Genomic DNA, 27,550 nt, shown 5'->3' with positions numbered 1-27,550 from the left:
TATCAGCGATATTCAGTTTTAGTAATCTCAACTGTCGCTAATGATGCCAAAATTAAATACTCACACAATTGATTCTGCTTATACGGTAAAACTAAAGACAGATAGTAGTGTGTAGCTGACATCCCTTGAGAGAAGAACCCGGATGTAAAATGCGCATGTAATATGCGCAAGGTTTATTTGAATTTGACACCTCAGTCAATTACTATAGTACATTGTTCAACTTACCAGAAAAAAAAAAACACAAAAAAACAAAAACAAAAAAAAAAACAACAAAACAACAACTCTGCTCTGCGGATAAACTTCAAATGTATCCTGTTACGTCATACATAATAAAATATGTTTAAAAATGGCTATTGTTAAATTAAATGTCTACTGTTATGTCATACATAATAAAACATGTTTAAATTAAATGTCTACTGTTACGTCATACATAATAAAATATGTTTAAATTAAATGTATACTGTTACGTCATACATAATAAAATATGTTTGAATTAAATATCTACTGTTACGTCATACATAATAAAATATGTTTAAATTAAATGTATACTGTTACGTCATGCATAATAAAGTATGTTTAAATTTTATGTCTACTGTAATGTTATATGGAATAAAATATGTTTAAATTAAATGTATACTGTTACGTCATACATAATAAAATATGTTTAAATTAAATGTATACTGTTACGTCATACATAATAAAATATGTTTAAATTAAATGTATACTGTTACGTCATAATAATAAAATATGTTTAAATTAAATGTATACTGTTACGTCATACATAATAAAATATGTTTAAATTAAATGTATACTGTTACGTCATACATAATAAAATATGTTTAAATTAAATGTATACTGTTACGTCATAATAATAAAATATGTTTAAATTAAATGTATACTGTTACGTCATACATAATAAAATATGTTTAAATTAAATGTATACTGTTACGTCATGCATAATAAAGTATGTTTAAATTTTATGTCTACTGTAATGTTATATGGAATAAAATATGTTTAAGTTAAATGTATACTGTTACGTCATACATAATAAAATATGTTTAAATTAAATGTATACTGTTACGTCATACATAATAAAATATGTTTAAATTAAATGTATACTGTTACGTCATACATAATAAAATATGTTTGAATTAAAATGTATACTGTATAGTTATATATAATGAATATGTTTGAAATAATTTTTTACTGTTATGTTTTGTTTTGTTTTTAGGAATAAATCTAATTTTGGGCCATGTTATACAATATATTATATAACCTGGTTTGGGTCAGTTTGCGCTTTGTAATCCGCGAGGAATGAAATAGACAAATACAAGTTTTTGGACAAAATTGATCATTCATTAAATGACAATAAATACATAATGACACAGGGGATATCACCACGCACTGACTTTTAAAACGACAAGAATTCTCTAAAATACTCCAACCTGATAAATTAGTGATCTCCCCTGACATAGTAAATAAAAACACGATTTAACATTTTTATGTTTGTAATCATGTAAATACATATTATGTTGATTTGAGTAATCCGGAATCGTGTAGATCAACGTATCCAATGAAGGATTTCATATTTTTTTCCCTCGTCAATATGATCTACATGTATTTTCCCGACAAAAGCAAGTTGACATCGATTAAAAATCAGTCATTAATTCGTTTTCTTGATTTTATTTAACGTAAAATGTACATTTGTATATAATCCTAATCGTAAACATACACGATCGGATTTTTCTTCTTCATATACTCGATATGTCGTCGCAATTTTAAAACTAGTTTAAATCGTATTGGATAATGAACATTCGTAGGATCAGAGACCAATATTTTATCCTTGCAATGTAACCAAAAAACAATGTTGGTTAAAGAACAGTCAAATACATGCAATATCTAATATTGGAATACATTGTCGTAAAAGTTGTGTCAAGTACTACTCGACATTTGGAAACGTCTTTGCTACTGCCGATTTTAAATCCCATTCAGGCCTATCCGTACGGCCTTAAAACTCTTCACAAGACGTAAGACACTTCTGATTTTTGTTTGAAAGCTACAATCATTACACGTGACATATTGATACACTGAAAAGTTTCCGGTTTCTCCAGAGCACATGGAATCGACATACTAGTTCATAATTGCATTGGTAATGTTGGAGACTTTTCTAATATGGACTCTGGACGGTTCTAAGTCCTTTTTGTCTCCATTTATACCCCTTTTTATCTTAAACGTTAGATGTACGGTACAATTAGCGAATTAACGCTAAAGACGACGCCATTTAAATACAAATGAACCCTGTAACAGTGCAATTTTACTTCGAGCTCGGAATACAGCGATATGTGATAGCTTGCTCTCTTTAACGATGCCGGTAGATCACGGAATAATTAAAGATAAGGACTGTGAAGGAGATGATGAGGTAATGAAAGAAAATTAACAACACCCTATCATTATCGCCTATCAGGTAAACCGTGCCTCGCACATTCCCGACATCAGCTGTTCCAGGTACAAGCAGGGCTTTTTGTACAACAGGTGTTGAAAATCCCATTACAAATCAGATGACATTGTTAAACTTCTTAAGTAGTGAATACACCCATTCAATATTGACAAATGCTAAGACTCTTGAGTTACCTGTTTAGATTTTTACAGCTATCTCCTTTATAAAAACACGTTAGAGTGATCTACACGGAAAATAAAAATCAGGGATACATTTTGAAATCAGCATGTGTACAAATTACTTAAATAACTTACTAGAATCAGACAGTCATTATCCTATTATTTTTTGTGTGTAACATCTTTTAATATCGTAACATAGATTAAAGCATTTAATAAATCACTTCTACCTAACGGTACATGTAAAGGTAGTCTCCGAGAGTATTCTTTAGCGAACATCGTAAAACCAATTTGCATGCGTTTCGTGACCGGAGGGTCGTGGCTTAGAGTTCTGCTCATGTTTTCATAATGTTTAACCTTAGACATACAAGTTACAAACTGGTAGTGACTGCTACTTCGCCAAATACTAAATGTAACTGTGCGTGTTGCGGGTTTCTCTGATCAATAGAACGGAGGTCCCGTGTCGCGGATCTCTCTGATCAATAGAACGAAGGTCCCGTGTCCCGCGTCTCTCTGATCAATAAAATGGACATCTCGTGCCGCGGGTGTCTCTGGTCAATAAAACGGAAGTCCCATGTCTCTCTGATCAATAAAACGGAGTCCCCGTGTCTTTCTGATCAATAAAACGGAGGCCCTGTGTCTCTCTGATCAATAAAATGAAGGTCCCGTGTCTCTCTGATCAATAAATTGGAGGTCTCGTGTCCTGTGTCTCTCTGATCAATAAAACGGAGGTCCTGTGTCTCTCTGATCAATAAAATGGAGGTCGCGTGTCTCTCTGATTAATAAAACGAAGGTTCCGTGTCTCTCTGATCAATAAAAGAGAGGTCCCATGTCTCTCTGATCAATAAAACTGAGGTCCCGTGCTAAGGGTCTCTCTAATCAAGAAAACGGAGGTTCTGTGTCGTGGGTTTCTCTGATCAATAGAACGGAGGTTTCCGGTCGCGACAGGCGTTACCACGTTAAAGAACCCCAGTGAACTACGACCCTGAGCCCCGAGCATAGGTCTAAATTTGTGGTACTTCACTTACAGCTAGTGACGTCTCATTCATTTATTAATCAATTCGCATAGTAGATTTTAGTTTCCTATACCAGGTACATGTGTATGTAACTCAAAGTATGATAAAAAAAAATGCTGAAAACCAAGTGGAACAAAACGGACTAACGGACAGAAATACACACATAAGACGAATTGTCGCTAATCGCGAGTTAAAGTTATAACATTCCCCCATGAGAAGAAAATAACGAATTATTGGATGTAACGAAGTTTGGTTATGTACTATGACGAACTATTCTTCGCTATAAATGTGTTTTACTGATGTTATGTATGTTCGAAGACGAGAAGTTAACACATTTCAAGTTACACACCCTTTCCCGGCAGTATGACAAGCGAAATATCTCAATTCTGTTATTAGAATCAAATCAATTATATTTTAACAATAAATCGACAATTTAGATCAGATGAATTGTTTCTTTAAATTCCACTTAAAGATTAAAACTCCATACAATGTACCAGATTGTGACACGCTATTGTTTCATGAAAGTTCGTATGCACCTTTGTTTAAATGAACTAAGTAATATCTTCTGATTTCAAAGTTTGCATGACCGTCAAGATCACTTTATGAACTTGAGAAGGCTGTTAAGGGCACTTTGGCTTTGAATCTTTGAATTCTCACATATGCACTGGTCAAAACTTTCATGCTATAAATGTTTGCATGCTATTTAAAAAAAAAATGTTCAGCAATTTTCTCCAAAGCAAAAGATGTATTTTGTAAAGACGATACGAAAGTTTCGAGATGCCCGAGTTATTTCCCTTTAGAGAACTACACAGCCTGGCGCGGAATGATTTATGTACACGCGGGAGGGGAACAAAACCCCATTACTCCTTTCACTTCATAAACGAAATCACGCAGTTTTAAATACACCGCTTCATCACCAAAATCCGATTGAAACACAAGCTAAGTAACAATTGTGTATACATGTAATTGACCCAATTGTACATAATTGACCCTCATAGAACATAATTGACCCTAACTGTACATAACTGACCCTATTTGTACATGATTAAAACTAACGGCACACGATAGACCCTAACTGCACATAATTTATCCTAACCGTAAACGATTGGCCCTAATTGTATATAATTAACCCTAACTGCATATCATCTACCTTAACTGTATATCATTAACCCTAACGGCATATCATTTACCCTTACTATATTTATCATAACTGTACATAATTCATCGTAACCTATCGATTGACGTCAACTGTATATAATTGACCTCAGCTATATTTAGATAATTGACCCTAGCTGTACATAATTGTCCCTGATAGTACATACATACATTACTTACATGAAGGTTTACCACGTCTCAGCCACACTCTTCTAACAGATCTGTCTCTTCACAGAATCACGTGACTTCATCAATAGTTAAGCTAGGTTTAATTCATCGTCATGTCCTGGGTATCTTTCACGCTAGAAAAAGAGATGTCAAACGATCTGACACCAACCCTACCCCACAACTTTGGTGTATTCCAGCTCAGCATGCACCACTAGAACGTTTCTCAGGAGCGTCACCTTCAAACGTCCCGTCTCAGTGTGCATATTTGATAATACCATTGTATCGAGCGCGACATGGTGGAATCTGCTCATCAAAATGATAATGCAGTGACTACCTAATCTCATCTATCGCGGCAACAGGGGTGAATTTACGTCAACACTGCAACATAACTTGAAACATGTTTTAATTGAACCAAAGAATTGAGATAATGAAGATAAACTATAGAGAGATTAAGAGCGACATTATTCCGACCAAGTGTAAATTTGATTATGAAGTACTGACGACCTTCCTTGGCTTCACACTCTTAAGTGACTGTCGCTGAAAATGAAGAACTTATCAGTGTTAACGATAAAGACAGTTTTACAGTGTTCCGAGTGTTAACGATAAAGACAGTTTAGAGTGTTCCGAATTACATTGTGTGCATAGTTACAGAAAACCCTGTCTTCTCTACCACGGGGCAGCAGTTACCCGTACGTATTGACGAAGCCATATTTCGTAACTTACTTTATAATTCTTTAAATCAGTAATAAGAAAAACATGTAAATAAGTTGAAATAACTAGTATTTCTTTTAATGTAATTTTCTAGCAATATCACAGCATGCATACATGATCTGATTCCTGCAGACGCTTTCTACTTTGATTTGTAAAATCTGCAACAACCTACACTTTGTACATAGCTCCTTTAATAAAATGTTTTTGTACCCAGTGAGTCTCAATTTCTAAAACTCCTAGCTAATCGTCCTCAATGACGTTACTTAACTTTGTCATACTGAAAGTGAATCTGTCGTTTAGTAGACAGCTTTAACGTCTCGGTCTATAGAACGTTTGGGCATCACTGTGACGCTTAAACCATGTAATATCAAATAGATATGAGAGAAATAGTCCTTTTGTCAGCCCCAGGGTGAAAGCTGTTGGTGGAGGGCTTTAGTCTGCGGTCAACAGTTCTTACCAAGGGGCTGACGAAATGTCTATTGCCCGAAAACACATTTGATGACTGTATTATCATACAACTGTACCAACATAATCCTGGTTCCAAGACATTACGTTTCGGTTACCTTTTGCTGACAGATTACACCATGGTCACACGTCATTTGGATACAACCATTCCTATGCAGGATACGATAGTGCTTTAACGCACAACCACCCCTACGGCAATTTACTATGGAGAATGCAAGTATCCATGAGAACGAACAACTGAGACCAATTTACACGAAATGTTCTGTGCTGAAGTGTTTGAGCAAGTGGTAGAGGATCTGACCGAATGCTATATATCATTGAAACCAGAATTTATTAAGTCACCTGATAGACTATATAGTTCTTAAGAATTATCTATATAAAGAAAAATATGGGCCAATTTGTAGACGATTTACTGTCATGTTCCATATTTCAGTCAATGGAAGAATGAATATGAATTACCGTACCTATAATAGATTTCAAATCTACTCGAGCTCTTACAAAGACACATTGCAGGATACAAGCCCTTATTTTTACTCCTCACAAAAAAGACTAACTGTTGTGATGCAGAAACTTCAGACATGATGTGCTACAACATATGCAAGACATAGTGTTAATCAACAGTGGATTCTGAAAAAATCTAAAGAAGGTTCAGTAAATTTGAAATCACAACTCTTTTCCCCAACGTAGCAGCATCAAAGCGTCCGATTTTTCAACACCTTTCATGACCATCCCTTGTGATAATCAAAGACCATACTTTTCGATATCATAGACAGCTGTTTCTTCAATAAAATGAAGCATTGTGCTCAATCATTCAAAACCTTGCTTTGTTTAACATCACTTTGAATCTATGCACAAGTACTCTTAAGTTGATATTTAAATAAAATGCTGAAATTCCTCATTGACAATATATACGTAGTCTTTGGTGATCAGGTCTTCCACTATTCTGTTGGAATGCCTATGGGCACAAATCGTGCTCCATAATTAGTTGTCCAGGTTTTGTATTCTTATTCGGCATAATTTATTCGAATGCTGCTACACGAGAAGAAATACTTCCGAGTTTGCCCAACTCTCAATATTGTATTCCTTATAGGAGTTATGAGATTGATCACTGTTCGTTATCTTCACCTTTATAGGAGTTGTGAAATTGATCACTGTTCGTTATCTTCACCTTTTATAGGAGTTATGAGATTGATCACTGTTCGTTATCTTCACCTTTATAGGATTTATGAGATTGACCACTGTTCGTTATCTTCACCTTTATAGGATTTATGAGATTGATCACTGTTCGTTATCTTCACTTTTCGTGTTGTGGGCTTTTACTTGACATTTACATATAACGACTACGTTTTATCTATCAATACTCATTTTCATTCATATATCGATTCGATATTCGATACTTCCATATATGCTCATGGTAGGATTTCTATTGAACACAGATGTCAATAATACACTATCACAACTATATAACATACGAAATTATTTCAGCTTTTCCACCGTCAACTTCCCAAATTTGTGTAGAAATATTCCATTATTCCCTGCATATGGTGTTTATGTATCTTGACTGATTCGATACACAAAAGCATCAAGGCAGGCTACTGACAAATATGTTGATGTTACAGGGGTTTCAATAGTCCTGTTTAAAGTAAGCATTTCGGAAATTCTATGGTCTTTGTAATGATCTAATTTTCAATGGGTCCAATGCTGCCTGACGTGTTTTGCATCAATTGATCGGTCGTTCTTTACACACTGATTTTGACTATGGAATACTCAGTTTACCTGATCACGATATAGGATTTACGGTGGGGGTGGCCGGTCAACAGGGGATACATATTCATCCTAGACACCTGATATATACAGTGTTTGCCTTTCTCTTCATTCTGTATCTATGAGATTGATCGTTGTTCGTTATCTCCACCTTTATAGGATTTATGAGATTGACCACTGTTCGTTATCTTCACCTTTTATAGGAGTTATGAGATTGATCACTGTTCGCTATCTTCACCTTTTATAGGAATTATGAGATTGACCACTGTTCGTTATCTTCACCTTTTATAGGAGTTATGAGATTGACCACTGTTCGTTATCTTCACCTTTTATAGGAGTTATGAGATTGACCACTGTTCGTTATCTTCACCTTTTATAGGAGTTATGAGATTGATCACTGTTCGTTATCTTCACCTTTTATAGGAGTTATGAGATTGACCACTGTTCGTTATCTTCACCTTTTATAGGATTTATGAGATTGATCACTGTTCGTTATCTTCACCTTTTATAGGAGTTATGAGATTGATCACTGTTCGTTATCTTCACCTTTATAGGAGTGATGAGATTGACCACTGTTCGTTATCTTCACCTTTATAGGATTTATGAGATTGACCACTGTTCGTTATCTTCACCTTTATAGGAGTTATGAGATTGATCACTGTTCGTTATCTTCACCTTTATAGGATTTATGAGATTGATCACTGTTCGTTATCTTCACCTTTATAGGATTTATGAGATTGACCACTGTTCGTTATCTTCACCTTTATAGGATTTATGAGATTGATCACTGTTCGTTATCTTCACCTTTATAGGATTTATGAGATTGATCACTGTTCGTTATCTTCACCTTTATAGGATTTATGAGATTGACCACTGTTCGTTATCTTCACCTTTATAGGATTTATGAGATTGATCACTGTTCGTTATCTTCACCTTTATAGGATTTATGAGATTGATCACTGTTCGTTATCTTCACCTTTATAGGATTTATGAGATTGATCACTGTTCGTTATCTTCACCTTTATAGGATTTATGAGATTGACCACTGTTCGTTATCTTCACCTTTATAGGATTTATGAGATTGATCACTGTTCGTTATCTTCACCTTTATAGGATTTATGAGATTGACCACTGTTCGTTATCTTCACCTTTTATAGGAGTTATGAGATTGATCACTGTTCGTTATCTTCACCTTTATAGGATTTATGAGATTGACCACTGTTCGTTATCTTCACCTTTTATAGGAGTTATGAGATTGATCACTGTTCGCTATCTTCACGTTTTATAGGATTTATGAGATTGACCACTGTTCGTTATCTTCACCTTTTATAGGAGTTATGAGATTGATCACTGTTCGTTATCTTCACGTTTTATAGGAGTTATGAGATTGATCACTGTTCGTTATCTTCACCTTTTGTAGGATTTATTAGGCGGTCCTTCGGATGGATCCGCAAAAACCGAGGTCCCGTGTCACAACAGGCGTGGCACGATAAAGATCCCTCCTTGCTCAAATGCTATAAATGCCGAGCATAGGCTGAAATTTTGCAACCCTTCACCGGCAGTGGTGACGTCTCCAAATGAGTGAAATATCCTCGCCCAGGACATTAAACAATATTATATCAATCAATCAATCGATTGATATCTGTTAGTTTCAGATAACGGTGGAGCAGTAACAAAGGTCACAGTGTTAGAACGCAACCCGGATTGTGGGGACATTGTGACATGCGTATTGTCAGAGGGATAGACCACAAACCGGATTGTGGGGACATTGTGACATGCGCATTATCAGAGTGATAGACCACAAACCGGATTGTGGGGACATTGTGACATGCGCACTGTTAGAGTGATAGAACACAACCCGGATTGTGGGGACATTGTGACATGCGCACTGTCAGGAAGTAATATATACAGCAACAATGGGAAACACACCTTGCAAATGAGTGTATGTGTTTTGTTATTTGTAAAAACTCGGGATATTCAAAGTTTGAACTCGGGTCAATTTCGATGCAAAAGTGCACCTGATTCTGAGAACAGTAGAAAGTGAAGAACATTTTGTAGAAAGACATAGACTGAAAGTATATTTGTAAGATTTCCTTATTATTTTTACTACATGCATGTAAAAACAACGCTATACATTTATTTTGTTCTGATTTGATTTCTCTTCTTACGTGCATTTTTATAGAACGGGAAAGGTCTCACAAGTAATATTGATTAAAAAATCTGAAAAAAAAATAGAAAGATATTTTTCAACAAGTGAAATTATGATAACTGTCCGGAGAACTGGTGTCCGCTGTGACGTCATACTGCTGTATTGCTATTGATGACCACTGACCGCTTCCTATACGTCGTATTCAGTAGGAGGTGTGATGTAGCCATTCAAAAGAGTGCTGTGAGCTTTCTCTAAATTTCTGTAACGAACGGATTAGATGTATAAATCATGATCAACGTCAACTCTTGTCACATAATACATCAATGTCAACTCTTGTCACATAATACATCAATGTCAACTCTTGTCACATAATACATCAATGTCAACTCTTGTCACATAATACATCAATGTCAACTCTTGTCACATAATACTTGGTAAAAAAAAAAGAAGACTTGTTTGCCTGTGCAGTGGTTGGTCCCGGTAGCAGCGAGTCTCGTTCGCTCCTTAAATAAGGCGTACAAACAATCGATGCAGTGTGAAAAATGACTTATAAATGCAGTTTGCGCATCACTCTTGAGGCATTCGATAGCAAACAGGAAGAGGATGTGACGACACCGGAGTTTAGACATCACTGTCAATGGTAAACAGTCCTGCATAAGCAGGGTGATATATTTCAACTGTATGATAAATGTCTATATACATATCTATTTCAATTTTGATACCGGGGTAGCTGAGTGGTAGAGCGTTCGTTTCGTAACCGGGAGGTCGTTAGTAGAGGTAATGATTGCTCCTTCGCCAAACGCTCGGCATTTAGAAGTCAGACTCATGGGTCTTTCGGATACCGGTATGACCTAAAGGCAGAGGTCTATTGACGCCACAGGCACTGGCATATTTACCCTCACTGCTACGGCCCTGAGTGCTAAGCATAGGTATAAATTTGTGGTATTTCACCTACATCTGGTGACGTCTCAATATGAGTGAACAATTCTCGACAGGACGTAAAACAAACAATCAACCAGCCAAATCCTTTTTCTATGTATTCCTACGCCACATGACTCGTGGTCTTGTAAAACTTGTGAACTGGTATTCATAAAAAACTCATTATCAATCTCTTTCCACGTGATTCAAATATATCAGTAACTTGAAAATTGTAGTTACCCCCTTTTAGTATATTTTGATGACGAAATAAAAAATATATGGTAGATTCGGATAAATAAACACCGTCGATCTGTGACTGGATACACTTTGAAGGCGTGGTAATCTTACGAGGAATGTCAAAAGAGTATGGTAATTCTGTGGGGTATCTAACGACATACACACGCCATTCTCGTGATATGTTGTGGGTGAATTGTTAATTCATCTAATATGTACTTTTATCGACATGTTTTATTGGAACAATTATACATTAAGAGGTTTTGTTATGTTAAATTTACCTAAAAGTACATTGAAACTTTTCATTTTGTTCCGCATTGAATTTCTCAAAATAGGCTATGAAGAAATTTTAATAAAGTTTCCATCTCAAACGCTTTTATCATGTTAAACTTTGTACATTGAAACCTGTAATTTTGTACAATACCCATTTAAAAAAATATATCTAGAACTTCTGACAATTATTTCCTATGTACAAAGCATCAGTTTTGCGGAGAATAGAGACGCTTTGATAGTTATGACTAGGTTCCAGATTATATAGACCTATTGGAAGTGATGACTAGGCTTAGGAGACCGTTGGGAGTAACCGCTTGTCAAACCGTACATTTCCCCTGACATCTTTTATATTGCGTCATACGTGCTTGATTTAATTATTTCCGTATTTTAGATCCTTTCGGCAGCACAGATCCAATCGTACAAAGTCAACTTTACTAATTAATTAACATTGGAAATCAACGTTAATTATCCTCATGTAAAACTTATACGGTGCCACTTTTGATGCACCAGATGCGCATTTCGACAAATAATGTCTCTTCAGTGATGCTCAAGCCGAAATTTCGGAAATTCGAAATAACAATAAACTTGTAAGAGCTAAAAGGAAATCCAGAGTGCCAAAAACTGGAGCCAAATTCGTCCAAGGATATGAGCTATGCATCTGAAAATTCTGTTTTATCAATCATCTTAAAAAAATAAGAATCAACATTATTGATTATCACATTTTGATGTCATCTTTACTTCTGATTGTTAATTTTCTCAATTATCTTACGTTTGAAATCTCTTGCTGTGGCCTTCGATTCGACATTTAGATACATGTATATCGACGACGTATTATCTATTAATAATAATTTTCATTTATATATCGATTCGATATAGCCCTGTGAACTCGCTCCATACTTAGATATTTTATTGAAAATAGATATTGACGGCAAACTTACAACTCAGCTTTATGACAAACGGGATGATTTCAACTTCTTTATTGTCAACTTCCCATATTTTTGTAGCAATATTCCATTATCGCCTGCATATGGTGTTTACGTCTCTCAACATATTCGATGATCAAGAGCTTGTTCTGTGTATGATCAGTTTTTAAATCGAGGCAGGCTACTGACAAACAAGCTGATGGTGCAAGGGCTTCAACAATCTCATTTAAAGTCAGTATTTCGCAAATCTATGGTCGTAATAACGATCTAGTTTGCCAATATAACCTATCATTGGGTCAAATGCTGTCTGACGTGTTTCATTCCGATTGTTAGGCTGTTCTTGGTACACTGATTTTGACTAACTCCGTCTATTTGATCAAGATATAGGGTTCACGGTGGGTGTGACCGGTTGACAGGGGATGCCTGTTCGTCCTAGACACCTGATCCCATCTCTGGTATATCTAGGGGTCTGTGTTTGCCCAACTATCTGTTTTGTATTGCTTATGAGAGTTATGAAATTCATCACCGTTCGTTATCTTCGCCTTTATGCCAACTTTACTAATCATTTTAACCTTCTTAATCTTCTCTCATATAAAGGCCAACTTTACTAATTATCTTGCATATGGAGGCCATCTTTACTAATTATCTTACAATGCAGGCCAACTTAACTAATTATTTTATAAATGAAGGCCAACTTTACTATAATTATCTTACATATGATTGTCAACTTTACTGTAATCATCTTATAATATATGATTGATTGTCAATTTTACCATAATTATCTTATATATAAAGGCCAACTTTACTATAATTATCTTACAACGAAGGCCAACGTTACTAATTATCTTACATGTCTATATGAAGTCCAACATTACTATAATTATCTTACAATGAACGCCGACGTTACTAATTATCTTACATGTATATATGAAGTCCAACATTACTATAATTATCTTACAATGAAGGCCGACGTTACTAATTATCTTACATGTATATATGAAGGCCAACATTACTATAATTATCTTTAAATGGATGTGAACTTTACCAATTAGTCTAAATCTGAATGTCAACTTTTCTGAAAAGTTACTCTGATGTGAATAAATAGGATGATGCAGCTGAATACCACCACCTGCGGAAACTAATGGCGGCTGAAATTCCACACTGGTCTTGAGATCGCTGTTTGAACATCACTACGAACACGTGGTTTTTCATTCTGCAGAATGGTGATGAATTTCATTCTAACAGGTTATCTAAATTTCGAACATGAATTTTTATTGAACAAATTCCACGCGGGATTAAGTACGTGCGATCTCACGCCATTGTGCAACGTCACAGAAGGACACCCGTTGTACTTTTACCCCGAGATTTATGACATTACAGAAGTGCACTGGTGTTGAATTTCACAATAAACATTGCATGATACACCGGTTTCCTTAACATGTTTGTTGAAATTTGATTCTTCTGTGCTTAATTATGTAATAGATTTATTTTCATTTAGGATTTGGCAAGGGGTGCAGAAGCACAACCAGATTGATTTGAATTTGTGGCTGCCCTTGTGCCAGAAATTCTGAGTGATTATTGAACACAAGCACTTCTGAATCGGTGATCAATATGTTGATGAATTTAAAGTGTACTTCGGGGTATGATTGCAATGTTAATTATATAAATGACTGTAAAACGAGACTTCTTCTAAAGTGAAGCCATTAAATGTGTATTCTATTTCGTAATGAGGACACTAGAGAGCCCAAGTTCGGGATAACTCTTTGATTTTTTTTACTAGCTGAATTGAAGATTACAAAATAAAGAAATAAGAAGTCTTCAAACACTTGGGAACATGTTCCTAGTTTTGGTAATTACTTAACATTGATAGACCAGGGGTAGACACAAAAAATAGAAACTGCGAATTTCTACCTTTGACGGATAAATGTAGACCAGGGACGACAGTAAGAGAGATCGGGAGGTGCTTCAGGAGATCGCACGCATTGACGCCTTAATCAACATGATTTAATGGCTTTGATCTTTGAAATGGCAATGCATTTTCAAAAGTTTTTATTGTTATTATGATTATTGATATTATCATTATTATCAATATTATTATCATCATTATTATTTATTTATTCATTGTGCCACTATAATAATAGGTTGTTTTCCTTTCTGTGGCCCGGAATGCATTGCGATATCGTGGTGTTATAAACTTAGATGATTAAATGTCAACAAATGTTAGGATTTTTAGGACATTCAGCTGATTACAAACCACTCATTTTGAAACGAATTCTTATTTCTTGTTTTTGTTGTTTGTTTGTAGCAAAAGTAATTCCAAATTTCCGCCACCTGAAAACTCTTCAGTTTGAAATATCAAAATACGAATTTTAATGTCTATATTTCAAAGAATTGTCAAAAGACTGGAGGTAATGTAAGATTTGATTCCTATGTAGAGCATATTACAGTGGCGGATTTAGAGTGAATCCACTGCCTCATAAAGTGGCGCCCCCGTAACTGCAATTCCTGGATCCGCCCCTGTACTAGTCTGTATCTATCATTTTGTTTGACTGATTGTTCTGCTCTCATTGAGGAATATTTCACTCGTACACACACTCACCAGTTTCAATGAAGTGCCACGTATTTTGAACAATTTATTATTTACGAAGTGTTCTGGGTTAAAAAACGGGATGTTCTTTATCGTGCCGACGCCTACCCAGACACGGGACTTCCGCTTCTAAGGTCGTGTCCGAAAGGCACGTGACTTTCACTTTTAATACCCGTGACTTTCACTTTTAATGCCGCGGGCACTTGAGGAAGGAACAGATGCGTCTCAAGATTAACACGGTGTCAAAATCAGAATCGAATGCGGAACTTACAAGTTGCGAAGTGAACACTTTTCTGACTAGTCCATCACGACCGGTTAGAGTTTACCAAACCACCGGAACCGGTTAAAATTTATCAAACCACCAGAACCGGTTAAGATTTATGAAACCACCGGGACTGGTTAAGTTTTATCAAAATACCGGAACCCGTTGGAATTGATCAAACTCCTGCTTAATGACAAATTTTGAAATAAACAGAACTTGAGATATATTGATGACGTATCCATGCCTTGATGCTTATCTGTAAATCAACATGTTTTGAAAGCGATACATGGATTGCTTTAACTGCGTATAGTGGTCGCCAATAAGATTAAAATTGTAATTTAATCTTACAATGTGGATCTTCAGTACGGGTCTTGAGATCTTTGACGGTTAGCAAATAGATTAACATTTTTAAAATGTAGAAACTGTTATTCTTTTTTGGTCGAAATGTGAGAAAAAGTCAATTAATTTAATTACATACATGTATGCTGCTATTTGTATTCAATGCATTTTTTGCGCTTTGTATCACTTTTTTTGCAAGGCAAACAGTCTACTGAGATAGTTATTTAGCAAAGGAAAAAAGCGAGTATTCTTTTTATATCTGATCTCATATAAAGGACTATATACGATAAAAGCGTTCCTAGGCCTCCGTAAAATAGAAACTTTAAAGCTTGAAAGGGGGACAACATCTTTTATTTCATAAAGAGATCAGGTCCAATACAGCTAGTTTATTATTCTGTATCTGATATTTACAGAGATCATATCCAATACAGCTAGTTTATTATTCTGTATCTGATATTTACAGAGATCATATCCAATACAGCTAGTTTATTATTCTGTATCTGATATTTACAGGTCTTATATACAACTGTATTTAGTATCTAATATTTACAGTGATTTCGAGTAAATAGCATAGTAAAAATGACGTAATTTCTTCATTTCACCATTTAGATAGAATACTATTTTTGTAAATGATGAATTTGGTTCTGGAAACAAAGAGCGTAGCTTTGGACATTTTTTTCTATCACATATGTGCACTAGGTAGATAGATATATAGATGTAAAGTTCACCAAGCCTGCAGTCAGTGTTTCCCATGAGAAATTATGTGTCATTTGACCATCTAATATTGAAATGCTGAAAAAGGTCAGTAAGTCTCAGTTCTACGTCATTTTGATCAAATCGAGCATCGGAATTCTTGCTCAAAATACACTTCATTTTGAAACGAAAACACGCATGTCAATTTTCAAGGCAATAGAACTCGTATCATATATAGTCCTTTCAAAGAATACATTCATGGCAACATTAGGGAATTTCTAAGTAAAACTTTCTCTCGTGCAAAGAATGCTAACCTTTTCCTGTTAATGACGGAAATCGTCACTCCAATCACAATTATGGAGGGAACACCAATAGCTATTGCCATAGCAACGGGCCAATATTTATCAGCATCTGATTGGCTGATTTTTGAGAGAGCTTCTACGTCTTCTGTGCTCGTTGGACTTGTGGGAATGGAATTTTGATTAGTTGTTTTTAAATCCACGATTGGCGAAGTTCCAGCCTTGCTTGATGAAGACATCGAAGTGTTGTTTGTATTTGTCACGGTATTCGCGGTCATTGATTGCGTCACTGCTTGCGTCATTGCTTTAGTAGTTTTTCTACTTTCAGTTTGGTTTCGTGACGACTGTTCCCGTTCAATACTTGTCGAAAAAGAGATTTTCTTGGTCACGATATAGTTCGTCGTGTCCTTTGATTCATTGATTTGGTTGACTTTTTGACTTTTGATTGTAGTTTCGGGAGTTCTGGAAGACGCGTCTGTGACTTGAGATTCAGCTGAATGTTTTGTGGATGTGTCTGTTTCAATATTCCGCGAGGTAACAATCACGTCGTCTGTCGGTTTGTTAAGTTTGTTGAGATGGCTGGTAGAGTCAGCTCTATGTGTGGTCCCTGTTGTAGAATGTAACTTTATAAGATTCAATCTATTTGTAGTGTTAGAATATGTCGATGAATTCGGAGCGCGTTTGTTTTCTGTGCTACGTTCATAAATGTTTTTATTCGTTGTTAAATCCGGCCTAGCTACAGTGGCTTTTGTTGTATGTTGGCCTCCAAGTGTAGATTTATCTACAAGAGTAGTTATTTTCTTCATAGAGGACACAGCTGACGCACTCGGAGTCTTTATGCTGCTTGAATAAGACGCAACTGAAGAACTCGGTGTCTTTATGCTGCTTGAATAAACCGTAGATGACGCACTCGGAGTCTTTATGCTGTTTGAATAAGATGCAGATGACGCACTCGGAGTCTTTATGCTGCTTGAATAAGATGTAGATGACGCACTCAGAGTCTTTATGCTGCTTGAATAAGACGCAGATGACGCACTCGGAGTCTTTATGCTGCTTGAATAAGACGCGGATGTTGGGTTCGTACTGTTGGCGTTCTCTTTGCTATTGTGTTGAACATGGAGAGTCTGATTTTCCTCACCTAGAGGTGATTTCGTGGAAACTTCGTGCACTGATGTTTGACCCCAGTCAGCTGTTGTTCCTGTACTTGTTATATTTGAATTGTCTGTAAACGGAAGTGTCGAGTGAGTACTGTGATTACGGGTGGGTACGACCACGTGAGGTTTGGTTCCTGATGAGTTGTTAGTGAGTGTATTTCCGATCAAAAGACCCACGTTAGAAGATTCGTCGATCAGATTCCTCGCAGAGTGATTAATGTTAATCGTCCTCACTACGTGGATGGTAACCAGCTTCTGTAGAAAAAGAACAAAGTTGAAATTAATTCAGTATTACTGAAACGTCGAATGTTGTGGAGCAAGTCAATCACCCTCATTACACTACCATAGGCAGGCATATGTAGTTGTTGCACGGCGGTTAGCTCACTTTAACAGACAGTTAACTTCTGGTTAACTCTTACATTTATACAGAGTCAACTAGAAGTTAACTGTCGGTTAACTTTTAAAATTCATCTTCGTGCAACTGGGTCCAGATGTTTGTTTAGTCACCACCCGGAGTTTAGATTAGTTCGCCAATTTCCAACGATGAAATGTATGCTGAAGTAATTAGTAAATTGATTTCGTGGATTTGGATGTTTTTAATTACATACAACACTATCAATAGTATATTTCTGAAGGTGTGTTTTGGTTTTGTTTGTTGTTAGACACAATTTGTATGTCCCATTCGATTTTTTTTCAGTCATGCAGATATTTCACCAACTCTGCGTAAAATGCCACAAAGTTTGACCTACTAGCATACACAGCGTCCCGGGGTGAATTTTACAAAAGAACTTACGACTTACGACCAACTTTACATTTTGGAATTCTCCCGCTTATTGTAAGATAATTCACTCCAATGTAAAATGGTGAAGAAATAATGTTGAAAATTAAGTTTCAGAAACGTTTTAATTCCTTCATTCAAACTAATAACTGTGTGATACAATTTAAGACTTGCGACTTTGTCGTAAGTTGTTTTGTAATTAAAACGACCTCTTGTCTTTATCATTTAAGGAATAATTTTACGCCAGAGAAATTTGAAATGAATGAAAGTGGAGGATATGCACAACAATGTTTTGAAATTGAAAACTTTAGAGTGTACTTTATTTAGTCAAAAAATGCAGTTTTATTAAAAACGTAATCTGACAAAATTTGAAAATAAAAAACCCACTGGAGTAGAAAGGAATAGACTGATATTGCTGATATCTATATTTTCATTCATGTTTTAAATCGAGGTCAGCCATTGCGACTATGTAGCATACCTCCTTAAGATCAATGACATCACCATTACCCGGCGCTTGACAAACGAACAGTCACTACAATATCATGTTTACAAATTATTATTATAACAGTCCCTATACAATGTCATGTTTACAAATTGTTATTATAACAGTCAGTACAATGTCATGTTTACAAATTGTTATTAAAACAGTCCCTATACAATGTCATGTTTACAAATTGTTATTATAACAGTCCCTATACAATGTACTGTTTACAAATTGTTATTATAACAGTCCCTATACAATGTCATGTTTACAAATTGTTATTATAACAGTCCCCATGATGTCATGTTTACAAATTGTTATTATAACAGTCACTACACTGTCATGTTTACAAATTGTTATTATAACAGTCCCTATACACAATGTCATGTTTACAAATTGTTATTATAACAGTCCCTATACAATGTTATGTTTACAAATTATTATTACAACAGTCTTTATACAATGTCATGTTTACAAATTGTTATTATAACAGTCAGTACAATGTCATGTTTACAAATTGTTATTAAAACAGTCCCTATACAATGTCATGTTTACAAATTGTTATTATAACAGTCACTAAATAATGCCATGTTTACAAATTGTTATTATAACAGTCACTATACAACGTCATGTTTACAAATTGACTACAATGTCATGTTTACAAATTGTTATTATAACAGTCCCTATACAATGTTATGTTTACAAATTATTATTACAACAGTCTTTATACAATGTCATGTTTACAAATTGTTATTATAACAGTCAGTACAATGTCATGTTTACAAATTGTTATTAAAACAGTCCCTATACAATGTCATGTTTACAAATTGTTATTATAACAGTCACTAAATAATGCCATGTTTACAAATTGTTATTATAACAGTCACTATACAACGTCATGTTTACAAATTGACTACAATGTCATGTTTACAAATTGTTATTATAACAGTCCCTATACACAATGTCATGTTTACAAATTGTTATTATAACAGTCCCTATACAATGTCATGTTTACAAATTGTTATTATAACAGTCACTACACTGTCATGTTTACAAATTGTTATTATAACAGTCACTACACTGTCATGTTTACAAATTGTAATTATAACAGTCACTATACAATGTCATGTTTAGAAATTGACTACAATGTCATGTTTACAAATTGTTATTATAACAGTCCCTATGATGTCATGTTTACAAATTGTTATTATAACAGTCACTATACAATGTCATGTTTACAAATTGTTATTATAAGAGTCACTATACAATGGCATGTTTACAAATTGTTATTATAACAGTCACTATACAATGTCATGTTTACAAATTGTTATTATAACAGTCACTATACAATGGCATGTTTACAAATTGTTATTATAACAGTCACTATACAATGTCATGTTTACAAATTGTTATTATAACAGTCACTATACAATGTCATGTTTACAAATTGTTATTATAAGAGTCACTACACTGTCATGTTTACAAATTGTTATTATAACAGTCACTATACAATGTCATGTTTACAAATTGTTATTATAACAGTCAGTACAATGTCATGTTTACAAATTGTTATTATAAGAGTCACTATACAATGTCATGTTTACAAATTGTTATTATAACAGTCACTACACTGTCATGTTTACAAATTGTTATTATAACAGTCACTACACTGTCATGTTTACAAATTGTAATTATAACAGTCACTATACAATGTCATGTTTAGAAATTGACTACAATGTCATGTTTACAAATTGTTATTATAACAGTCAGTACAATGTCATGTTTACAAATTGTTATTATAACAGTTCCTACAATATCATGTTTACAAATTGATTGTATAACTTATTAATGCCTCCCTCATTGATGTTATTATTGTGATATATGTTAGTCGTAACCTATAAGGAATACTGGGAAAAAAAAGATTACAGTGTTCTACAGAATGACGTCATACCGGAAGTGAGCTTCTCATTTGTGATGTTACCACATCACCACTGCGATTTAATAAGCTGTTTGCTGTTTCATAAATTGATATACATATTCGCTACAAGGTCAAAGATTGATTGACCGGATCTTGGTTACCTACATGAACATAGATACACGTACCTACATGGATATTGATACATGCATGAATATATAGATACATACATTGTCCCAAACAATTGCTTTTGTCATTCTATGTAAGAAAAATCTTAAATTCTCAAATAAGAGTTTACTTAATCCCCCCTCCCACATTTCAACCATTCCGGGAGATAGATTTGATGAAATAACAGTCTATTTACTAACAACATATTTCAGATGGTTCGCTGCACAATTCGAGAAAATAGAATCTGCGTATAAATGTAGGCTTATTTTTTCGCTAACGACGTTAAATTAGAAATTGATTTAAGTTTTAAAGTCAATTTGAGATTACGGCATTAAATGAAATTTGTGTGCACTCCTTACGGAAGTAAACGAAGACAAACCCGCCGTTATCAGTAGTCTGGTATCAGGTTGTGACAAACTTGTTTACAAAATAGGCGAGATTTCCGCGAGAGTTAGCCAACATATTCTGCACGAGGGCACGACCGCACAACGCTCGTTTTCTTTATAATTAGCTATGATACCCTGTCGTCGCCTGGAATCAATGGAAGAATATATCAAGTAGATAAGCTGGAGATGAAAACGGGATTAATGCTGGAGATTAAAACAGGAGATTAAAGCAGGAGATTAACGTCTGGCAAACGTCTGCAGATAATCGACTTCAATTCATATGTGAAATATTTTCACATGCAAAGCTATCATGTTAAATCCAATTTGACGAAACTGTATTTCAAAAATCAAAACAGAGAGAAAAACCTCATCTGTGTATATATATCGAATTTATTATCTTAATTTAGGGCGCGAGTTGAAAATGTAGTACATGTAAATGACTGCCGCTTTTCCCCCTTCTTTTTTATTTGGTCCCTGGGGTCTGTTTGATTTTATTCCTTTGCCTCGGTCAAGAGCGTGCGTGATTTAGTGATACAGATTGGGGGTGTCTTCTGTGTTCTACACATGACTTCCTTGTCTTCTATGTTCTACACATGACTTCCTTGTCTTCTGTGTTCTACACATGACTTCCTTGTCTTCTGTGTTCTACACATGACTTTCTTGTCTTCTGTGTTTTACACATGACTTTAATTTCATATCAAAGGCGAAATGATACATACCGAAAATTGCTGTTTTTTTATTCGTTTATTTTTTTGGAGACGTTTATACCGTAACCATGATTGTATAGCTTTTTCAGTGTTCCTTTCTATATGTGTCCAATGTTTGCAGATTGTGAAAATGAAGAATCCCCCCCCCCCTCTCCAGCGCCCGTGTTTAGTTACATGTATTTGTTTTTCGGTTATACATATACAATGTATACTCCAGTTACGCTCTGATTTTAAGTCGGTTTTCCGCCATGTTACACGGTACTTTTAACGTTATCTGCTCACAAACAGGCAAACAACAAATACAGCCAGCGTATAACGCGGGATAATGTATCAGAAAGTACAGCCAGCGTATAAAGCGGGATAATGTATCAGAACGTACAGCCAACGTATAAAGCGAGACAATGTATCAGAAAGTACAGCCAACGTATAAAGCGAGATAATGTATCAGAAAGTACAGCCAACGTATAAAGCGGGATAATGTATCAGAAAATACAGTCAACGTATAAAGCGAGATAATGTATCAGAAAGTACAGCCAACGTATAAAGCGAGGTAATGTATCAGAACGTACAGCCAGAGTGTAAAGCGAGATAATGTATCAGAAAGTACAGCCAGCATATAAAGCGGGATAATGTATCAGAAAATACAGTCAACGTATAAAGCGAGATAATGTATCAGAAAGTACAGCCAACGTATAAAGCGAGGTAATGTATCAGAACGTACAGCCAGAGTGTAAAGCGAGATAATGTATCAGAAAGTACAGCCAACGTATAAAGCGGGATAATGTATCAGAAAGTACAGCCAGCATATAAAGCGGGATAATGTATCAGAAAATACAGTCAACGTATAAAACGAGATAATGTATCAGAAAGTACAGCCAACGTATAAAGCGAGGTAATGTATCAGAACGTACAGCCAGAGTGTAAAGCGAGATAATGTATCAGAAAATACAGCCAACGTATAAAGCGAGATAATGTATCAGAACGTACAGCCAGCGTATAAAGCGGGATAATGTATCAGAACGTACAGTCAACGTATAAAGCGGGATAATGTATCAGAAAGTACAGCCAGCGTATAAAGCGGGATAATGTATCAGAAAATACAGTCAACGTATAAAGCGAGATAATGTATCAGAACGTACAGCCAGCGTATAAAGCGAGATAATGTATCAGAACGTACAGCCAGCGTATAAAGCGGGATAATGTATCAGAAAGTTCAATATTAATAATTACATGCATCTTTTTTCTTCTTCTTCGTACGAGAAGGCACTTTATTAATATTGTTTATCTACTACATGTTTTTCACGTCTCTGTTCATAGGCAAAAAAAAAGAAGAACCAATGCTGACACCATTTTCCGACACTTGCTACAAACTTTTTTGTTTCCAAAAAATGATGTAAAATTAAAACTAATCATATGTTTTTATGCGTAAAGTAAATACAATTTACGGTATGGAATGCAATTTATTTCCAGGATTTCTCAATTAAAACTCCAAGACAGTGGCTGGGGTGTATAAATTTATTTGAGTAGGGAGGGGTAAAATATTTCAACTTTTGAACATCGAGTAATTTTTTTTTTTTTAAGAATTCTATATTTGTACTTATGAAGCGAAACCAAAACATATCTCAACCCATGCATCACTATGTTGTTGTTGCTTTTTAACAGTTATCTAAAAGCGTTGATAATTAAAAATTCAACACGGTGTGTATTTGAAATAAATTCCAATGAATATCCCAGTGATCGGAAATAAATAAGATAGAATGAAAGACCTAAAGCTTCATCAGTGTTTTTCGTGTTTTCTTCTTCATGTATAGTGAGACTAGTTGGATATCAATTTATTTCACGAGGGAGACAGAATGTTTTCATATTCTAATGAGTACAAAACCTGTCTCACGAGTAAAATAATTTCTATATCCAACAACAAAAACATCGAAATTTCTGTTTATTACATTTCCTTTGGTTTTTTCTTTCGCACTTTTAGCTGTCCCTATATAGACCCAGAAAATATAAATATAAAGGGCTGGGAAAACAAGCCCCCCCCCCCCCCCCCCCCCTTGGAAACACCAGAGGTGGGATAAGGTGTCGACGAGGAGTAAGCGTCCCCTGTTGAGCTGTCACTCCCGTCGTGAGTCAGATAAAATAAGTCGAATTTACCATTAAACAAATAAGATTTGATTGAATTACTGTTTTGGAATACAAGAATCCGGAACAATACAAAAAATATATGACTTGAAAACTCACGGCCGAAGCGAAGTAGGTGGAGTTGTACATTAAATCGCTGTTTTAGAAAATACAATTACATGACAAGATCCAGGACAATACATTCAATAATGGTACGGTTTAGAAACAAACAATATATACATGTATATGTTTGATATTTGTCTTTTTTACGTGGTGTGTGATATTTGTTTATGCAATATATTATGTCTCTCGATAAATACGAAGATTGTGTCGAAACTTTTATGTTAAATAACCAATAGTGTTGTGACCTTTAGTACTTTATATATATATATATATATATATATATATATATATATAAATATTGAAAATCAGAATGACACATTCCATAAAAAACAATCATTTACTGCTAGCGCTTTCTCTCTCTATATATAATTGAAATTTCAAAGATGCATAACATTCCAATAGACGCTAGAAGATTCCTCAAAGCTTTCAATTATGCCTAATATGGGGATGGCTAATGTTCACCAAATTAATGTAAAGAGTAATCAGTCTCATATAGCGTCTAAAATTGAAATTTCTTACCACAAATGTAGCCAATATAATCCCGGTGACTTTCATTGTTTGGGGGGTTTCTCTGTCTCTGCTAATCAGTTTATATCGCTATCATATCTAACAAGCGTAGCGGGGTCAATGATAGCACACTCCCTCGCAGATTCACTTTCACCCTCTGTAAAATTCTGCACATACATACGCCCCTACTTTACACAAAGTGACGTAACTTACATATCGGATTGAGGCCTAAATTCGTGTGGAAACATTCCAGCTTCTACCTGGTTAAATCTACGTCTATTCACCTGTCCTGCTTCCGAATTCCTCCCTCGCCGTGATCTGACAGACCTGTTGTATAAACTAGTAAAGACGACTTTCCATTACTTCTAAACACAGCCCTAAACCACTTCCATCAACTTGTTATTTCGTTTCAAATGATTTTATGCTCGCAAAAACAGTATACGTGATAAAATTGTGAACAGATATGCTGAATGTTGAAAATATACTTTTTGATAATTTAGGAAAAATCGCACTTGTCAATCCTTCATGTCTACAGCTAGATGAATATTGATGCATCATTAAGGGAGATCAATAATTAAGGTAGACGTAGCTATGAATAAGATTGACGCATTATTAGTTAAGATCGAGTTCAACAAATCACGATTTACCTGTAACATCACGTGACAATGCACGAGGTTTCAGGAGCGCAATGGTCACCAACATCGACCAGTAACAAGGAGGGCTGCGGATCAAATCTAGCTAATAATTCATTTTTCTTTCTTTAAAGAAGGTTAGCGCCCCTTGATTGCTATGCAGAACATAAACTACTTTCTTCATTATGATGATAAATCAGTTTAGGGTTGAATTATGCATATGTTGGGATGCAGAACCACGGTGTAACGGCGCCGTGTGTTAATTGTTTTACATGTATACTGTGCAATCAGAGGTCATCATTATTTCATTATAATGGCGAATCAGAGTCCAGTGTCAGTAGATCTCTGTTTACTTTGTCCTTACAAACATACAATCTTAGCAATTATTTTAATAATACATGTAATATATTCTATGAGATATAAATATGATAATTTTAATCCCCTGCTTACCAGTTACTTAAGTATATGACTTGAGAACGGATTCTTCCCCGATAAGTTATCCTGGAAAAGGATATTCAGACATACTGTCTCATTGTATCACAGAGACCAGCGACAGCTGAGGATAAACAGTCCGGATTTCCATTTATTCAGACAGATATTTTCAGCTATAAAACCTGCGACAATTTGAAAATTAGCTAATATTGAACTTTGCTTTATATGTAACATATACACAGGTATGCATGTAAATGACCTTGTTCATTTGTGTCATTTATGCGGTAATTCGTTCACGGATGTTTTCTGTCATTCGTCTTGTTCATGTCCAAGTACCGCCAGCATACGAGAACAGTGGTGGACTGCCATGTTAATAACTTAAGTGTCGAACTGTGTGCTGAACTCCGTGAACTCCCGGAATTTGAATGGGACCTTGTTCTTCTTGGTGGCCAAATATTTACACCTTTAAATCAGATGGCTGCCCCATCATTCTGTCTGCTGAAATTTCAAATGGTGCGCAGCACTTCAGCCCTATACTACAGATGCTCCACCGCAGTAATTATATCTATATTGAACTGAACTGAATTTATTTCTCATCACAATTACACAATTGTATACAGAGATTTAATACATATATTTCATATAAAAGTGATGGTAATATATCACTTAGTCTAAATGTTAAAGCTGTATGACCCGATGTTCATGCATTATTTTTGTACATAATTACTTTAAAGCAGATTAATTACTTTATAAAGTTATTAACTTTCCCTTAATTATGCTTGAAAACATCTGCATGTAAAAGAAAACAGTGCGAATATTATTCAGAAAGTAAATATAGTGGCTATATATATAAATCATCCCATAATAGACGTCTATAGATAGACCCACGCGCGTCATGGGAATCCCAACATGATGTATTAACTCATACGCAACTGTCTAGTTTTAAGGCTGAAAGAGCGTAAAACAACGAATTACTAAGAGGTATTTGATATTTTTATTTCTATTAAACTTATGGTACGGTACTTTTGTAACAAAATACACAGCTTTACACAGATAAGACCATCGATGATCTGAAAATTTGAACTGGTCACGTGACTGTCACTTGAAATGGCTGAGTGACGCGATTATTTGTAAACATCGATTTAAAATCAAATTATTTGGGTTAAAACAGGTGAAATTATTTATGATATGTCGTACAGTCTCATAACTACATACATGCGATGATTTAATAGCGTTTTTACGAGACGGAAAAAATATTGTAATTCGGTCCATACAGCTTTAAAAGGCATATTAAATAGGTTTTGGCTTTAAAGGGGACAGCTGCTACCGTATGTACTCATCTATTGAGGTGTACAGCTAGGTATACCCTTTTCTTTTTTATTCTTAGTTATATTGTGTACATGGTGGGTTTTTTTCTTCGTTGTATGTATTTTGTTATATTGATGTAGATGTATTTTCTTTATAATCTCCTAAGAGAGGAAATAAAGTATGAATGGATGAAAGTGATGAAGTCCTTGACTTCTCACTGACCGTCGACATTTTGTTAATGGCTGTCAGTCTGTTACTTTGTTTTGATGTTT

General features: G+C 35.0%; 2 protein-coding genes across 2 annotated transcripts in view; both read right to left on the bottom strand.

Annotated features, from left to right (window-relative positions):
• The window catches only part of LOC125666119 (tolloid-like protein 2), a 53,572-nt gene extending 47,701 nt beyond the window's left edge, over window positions 1-5,871 (bottom strand). The window contains exon 1 of the mRNA XM_056151383.1: window positions 4,965-5,871. The gene's annotated coding sequence lies outside the window, so the exon portion shown is untranslated. The remainder of the gene's footprint in view (window positions 1-4,964) is intronic.
• Window positions 5,872-9,942: 4,071 nt separating this feature from the next.
• LOC125666118 (uncharacterized) lies at window positions 9,943-25,135 on the bottom strand. The gene is made up of 3 exons (XM_048899225.2): window positions 24,919-25,135; window positions 16,585-17,978; window positions 9,943-10,300 (listed from the first exon to the last, which is right to left on the bottom strand). The coding sequence occupies exons 1-3, from the start codon at window positions 24,952-24,954 to the stop codon at window positions 10,231-10,233; spliced, it is 1,500 nt and encodes a 499-aa protein (XP_048755182.1). The 5' UTR covers window positions 24,955-25,135; the 3' UTR covers window positions 9,943-10,230.
• Between the last annotated feature and the right edge of the window lie 2,415 nt (window positions 25,136-27,550).

This window comes from Ostrea edulis, chromosome 10 (genome assembly GCF_947568905.1).
Source record: "Ostrea edulis chromosome 10, xbOstEdul1.1, whole genome shotgun sequence".
In the NCBI taxonomy this organism is placed as follows: domain Eukaryota; kingdom Metazoa; phylum Mollusca; class Bivalvia; order Ostreida; family Ostreidae; genus Ostrea; species Ostrea edulis.
The sequence above is the reverse complement of the archived record's forward strand: the minus strand, read 5'-3'. Positions and strand labels throughout refer to the sequence as shown.

Coding starts and splice junctions, on each gene's coding strand:
- LOC125666118 (XM_048899225.2), bottom strand. CDS start 24,954: ATGAAAGTCACCGGGATTATATTGGCTACATTTGTG. Junction 17,979..24,918: donor TTATATTGGCTACATTTGTG/GTAAGAAATTTC, acceptor CTTTTTCTACAG/AAGCTGGTTACCATCCACGT. Junction 10,301..16,584: donor TCCGTCATTAACAGGAAAAG/GTTAGCATTCTT, acceptor CGTTCGTTACAG/AAATTTAGAGAAAGCTCACA.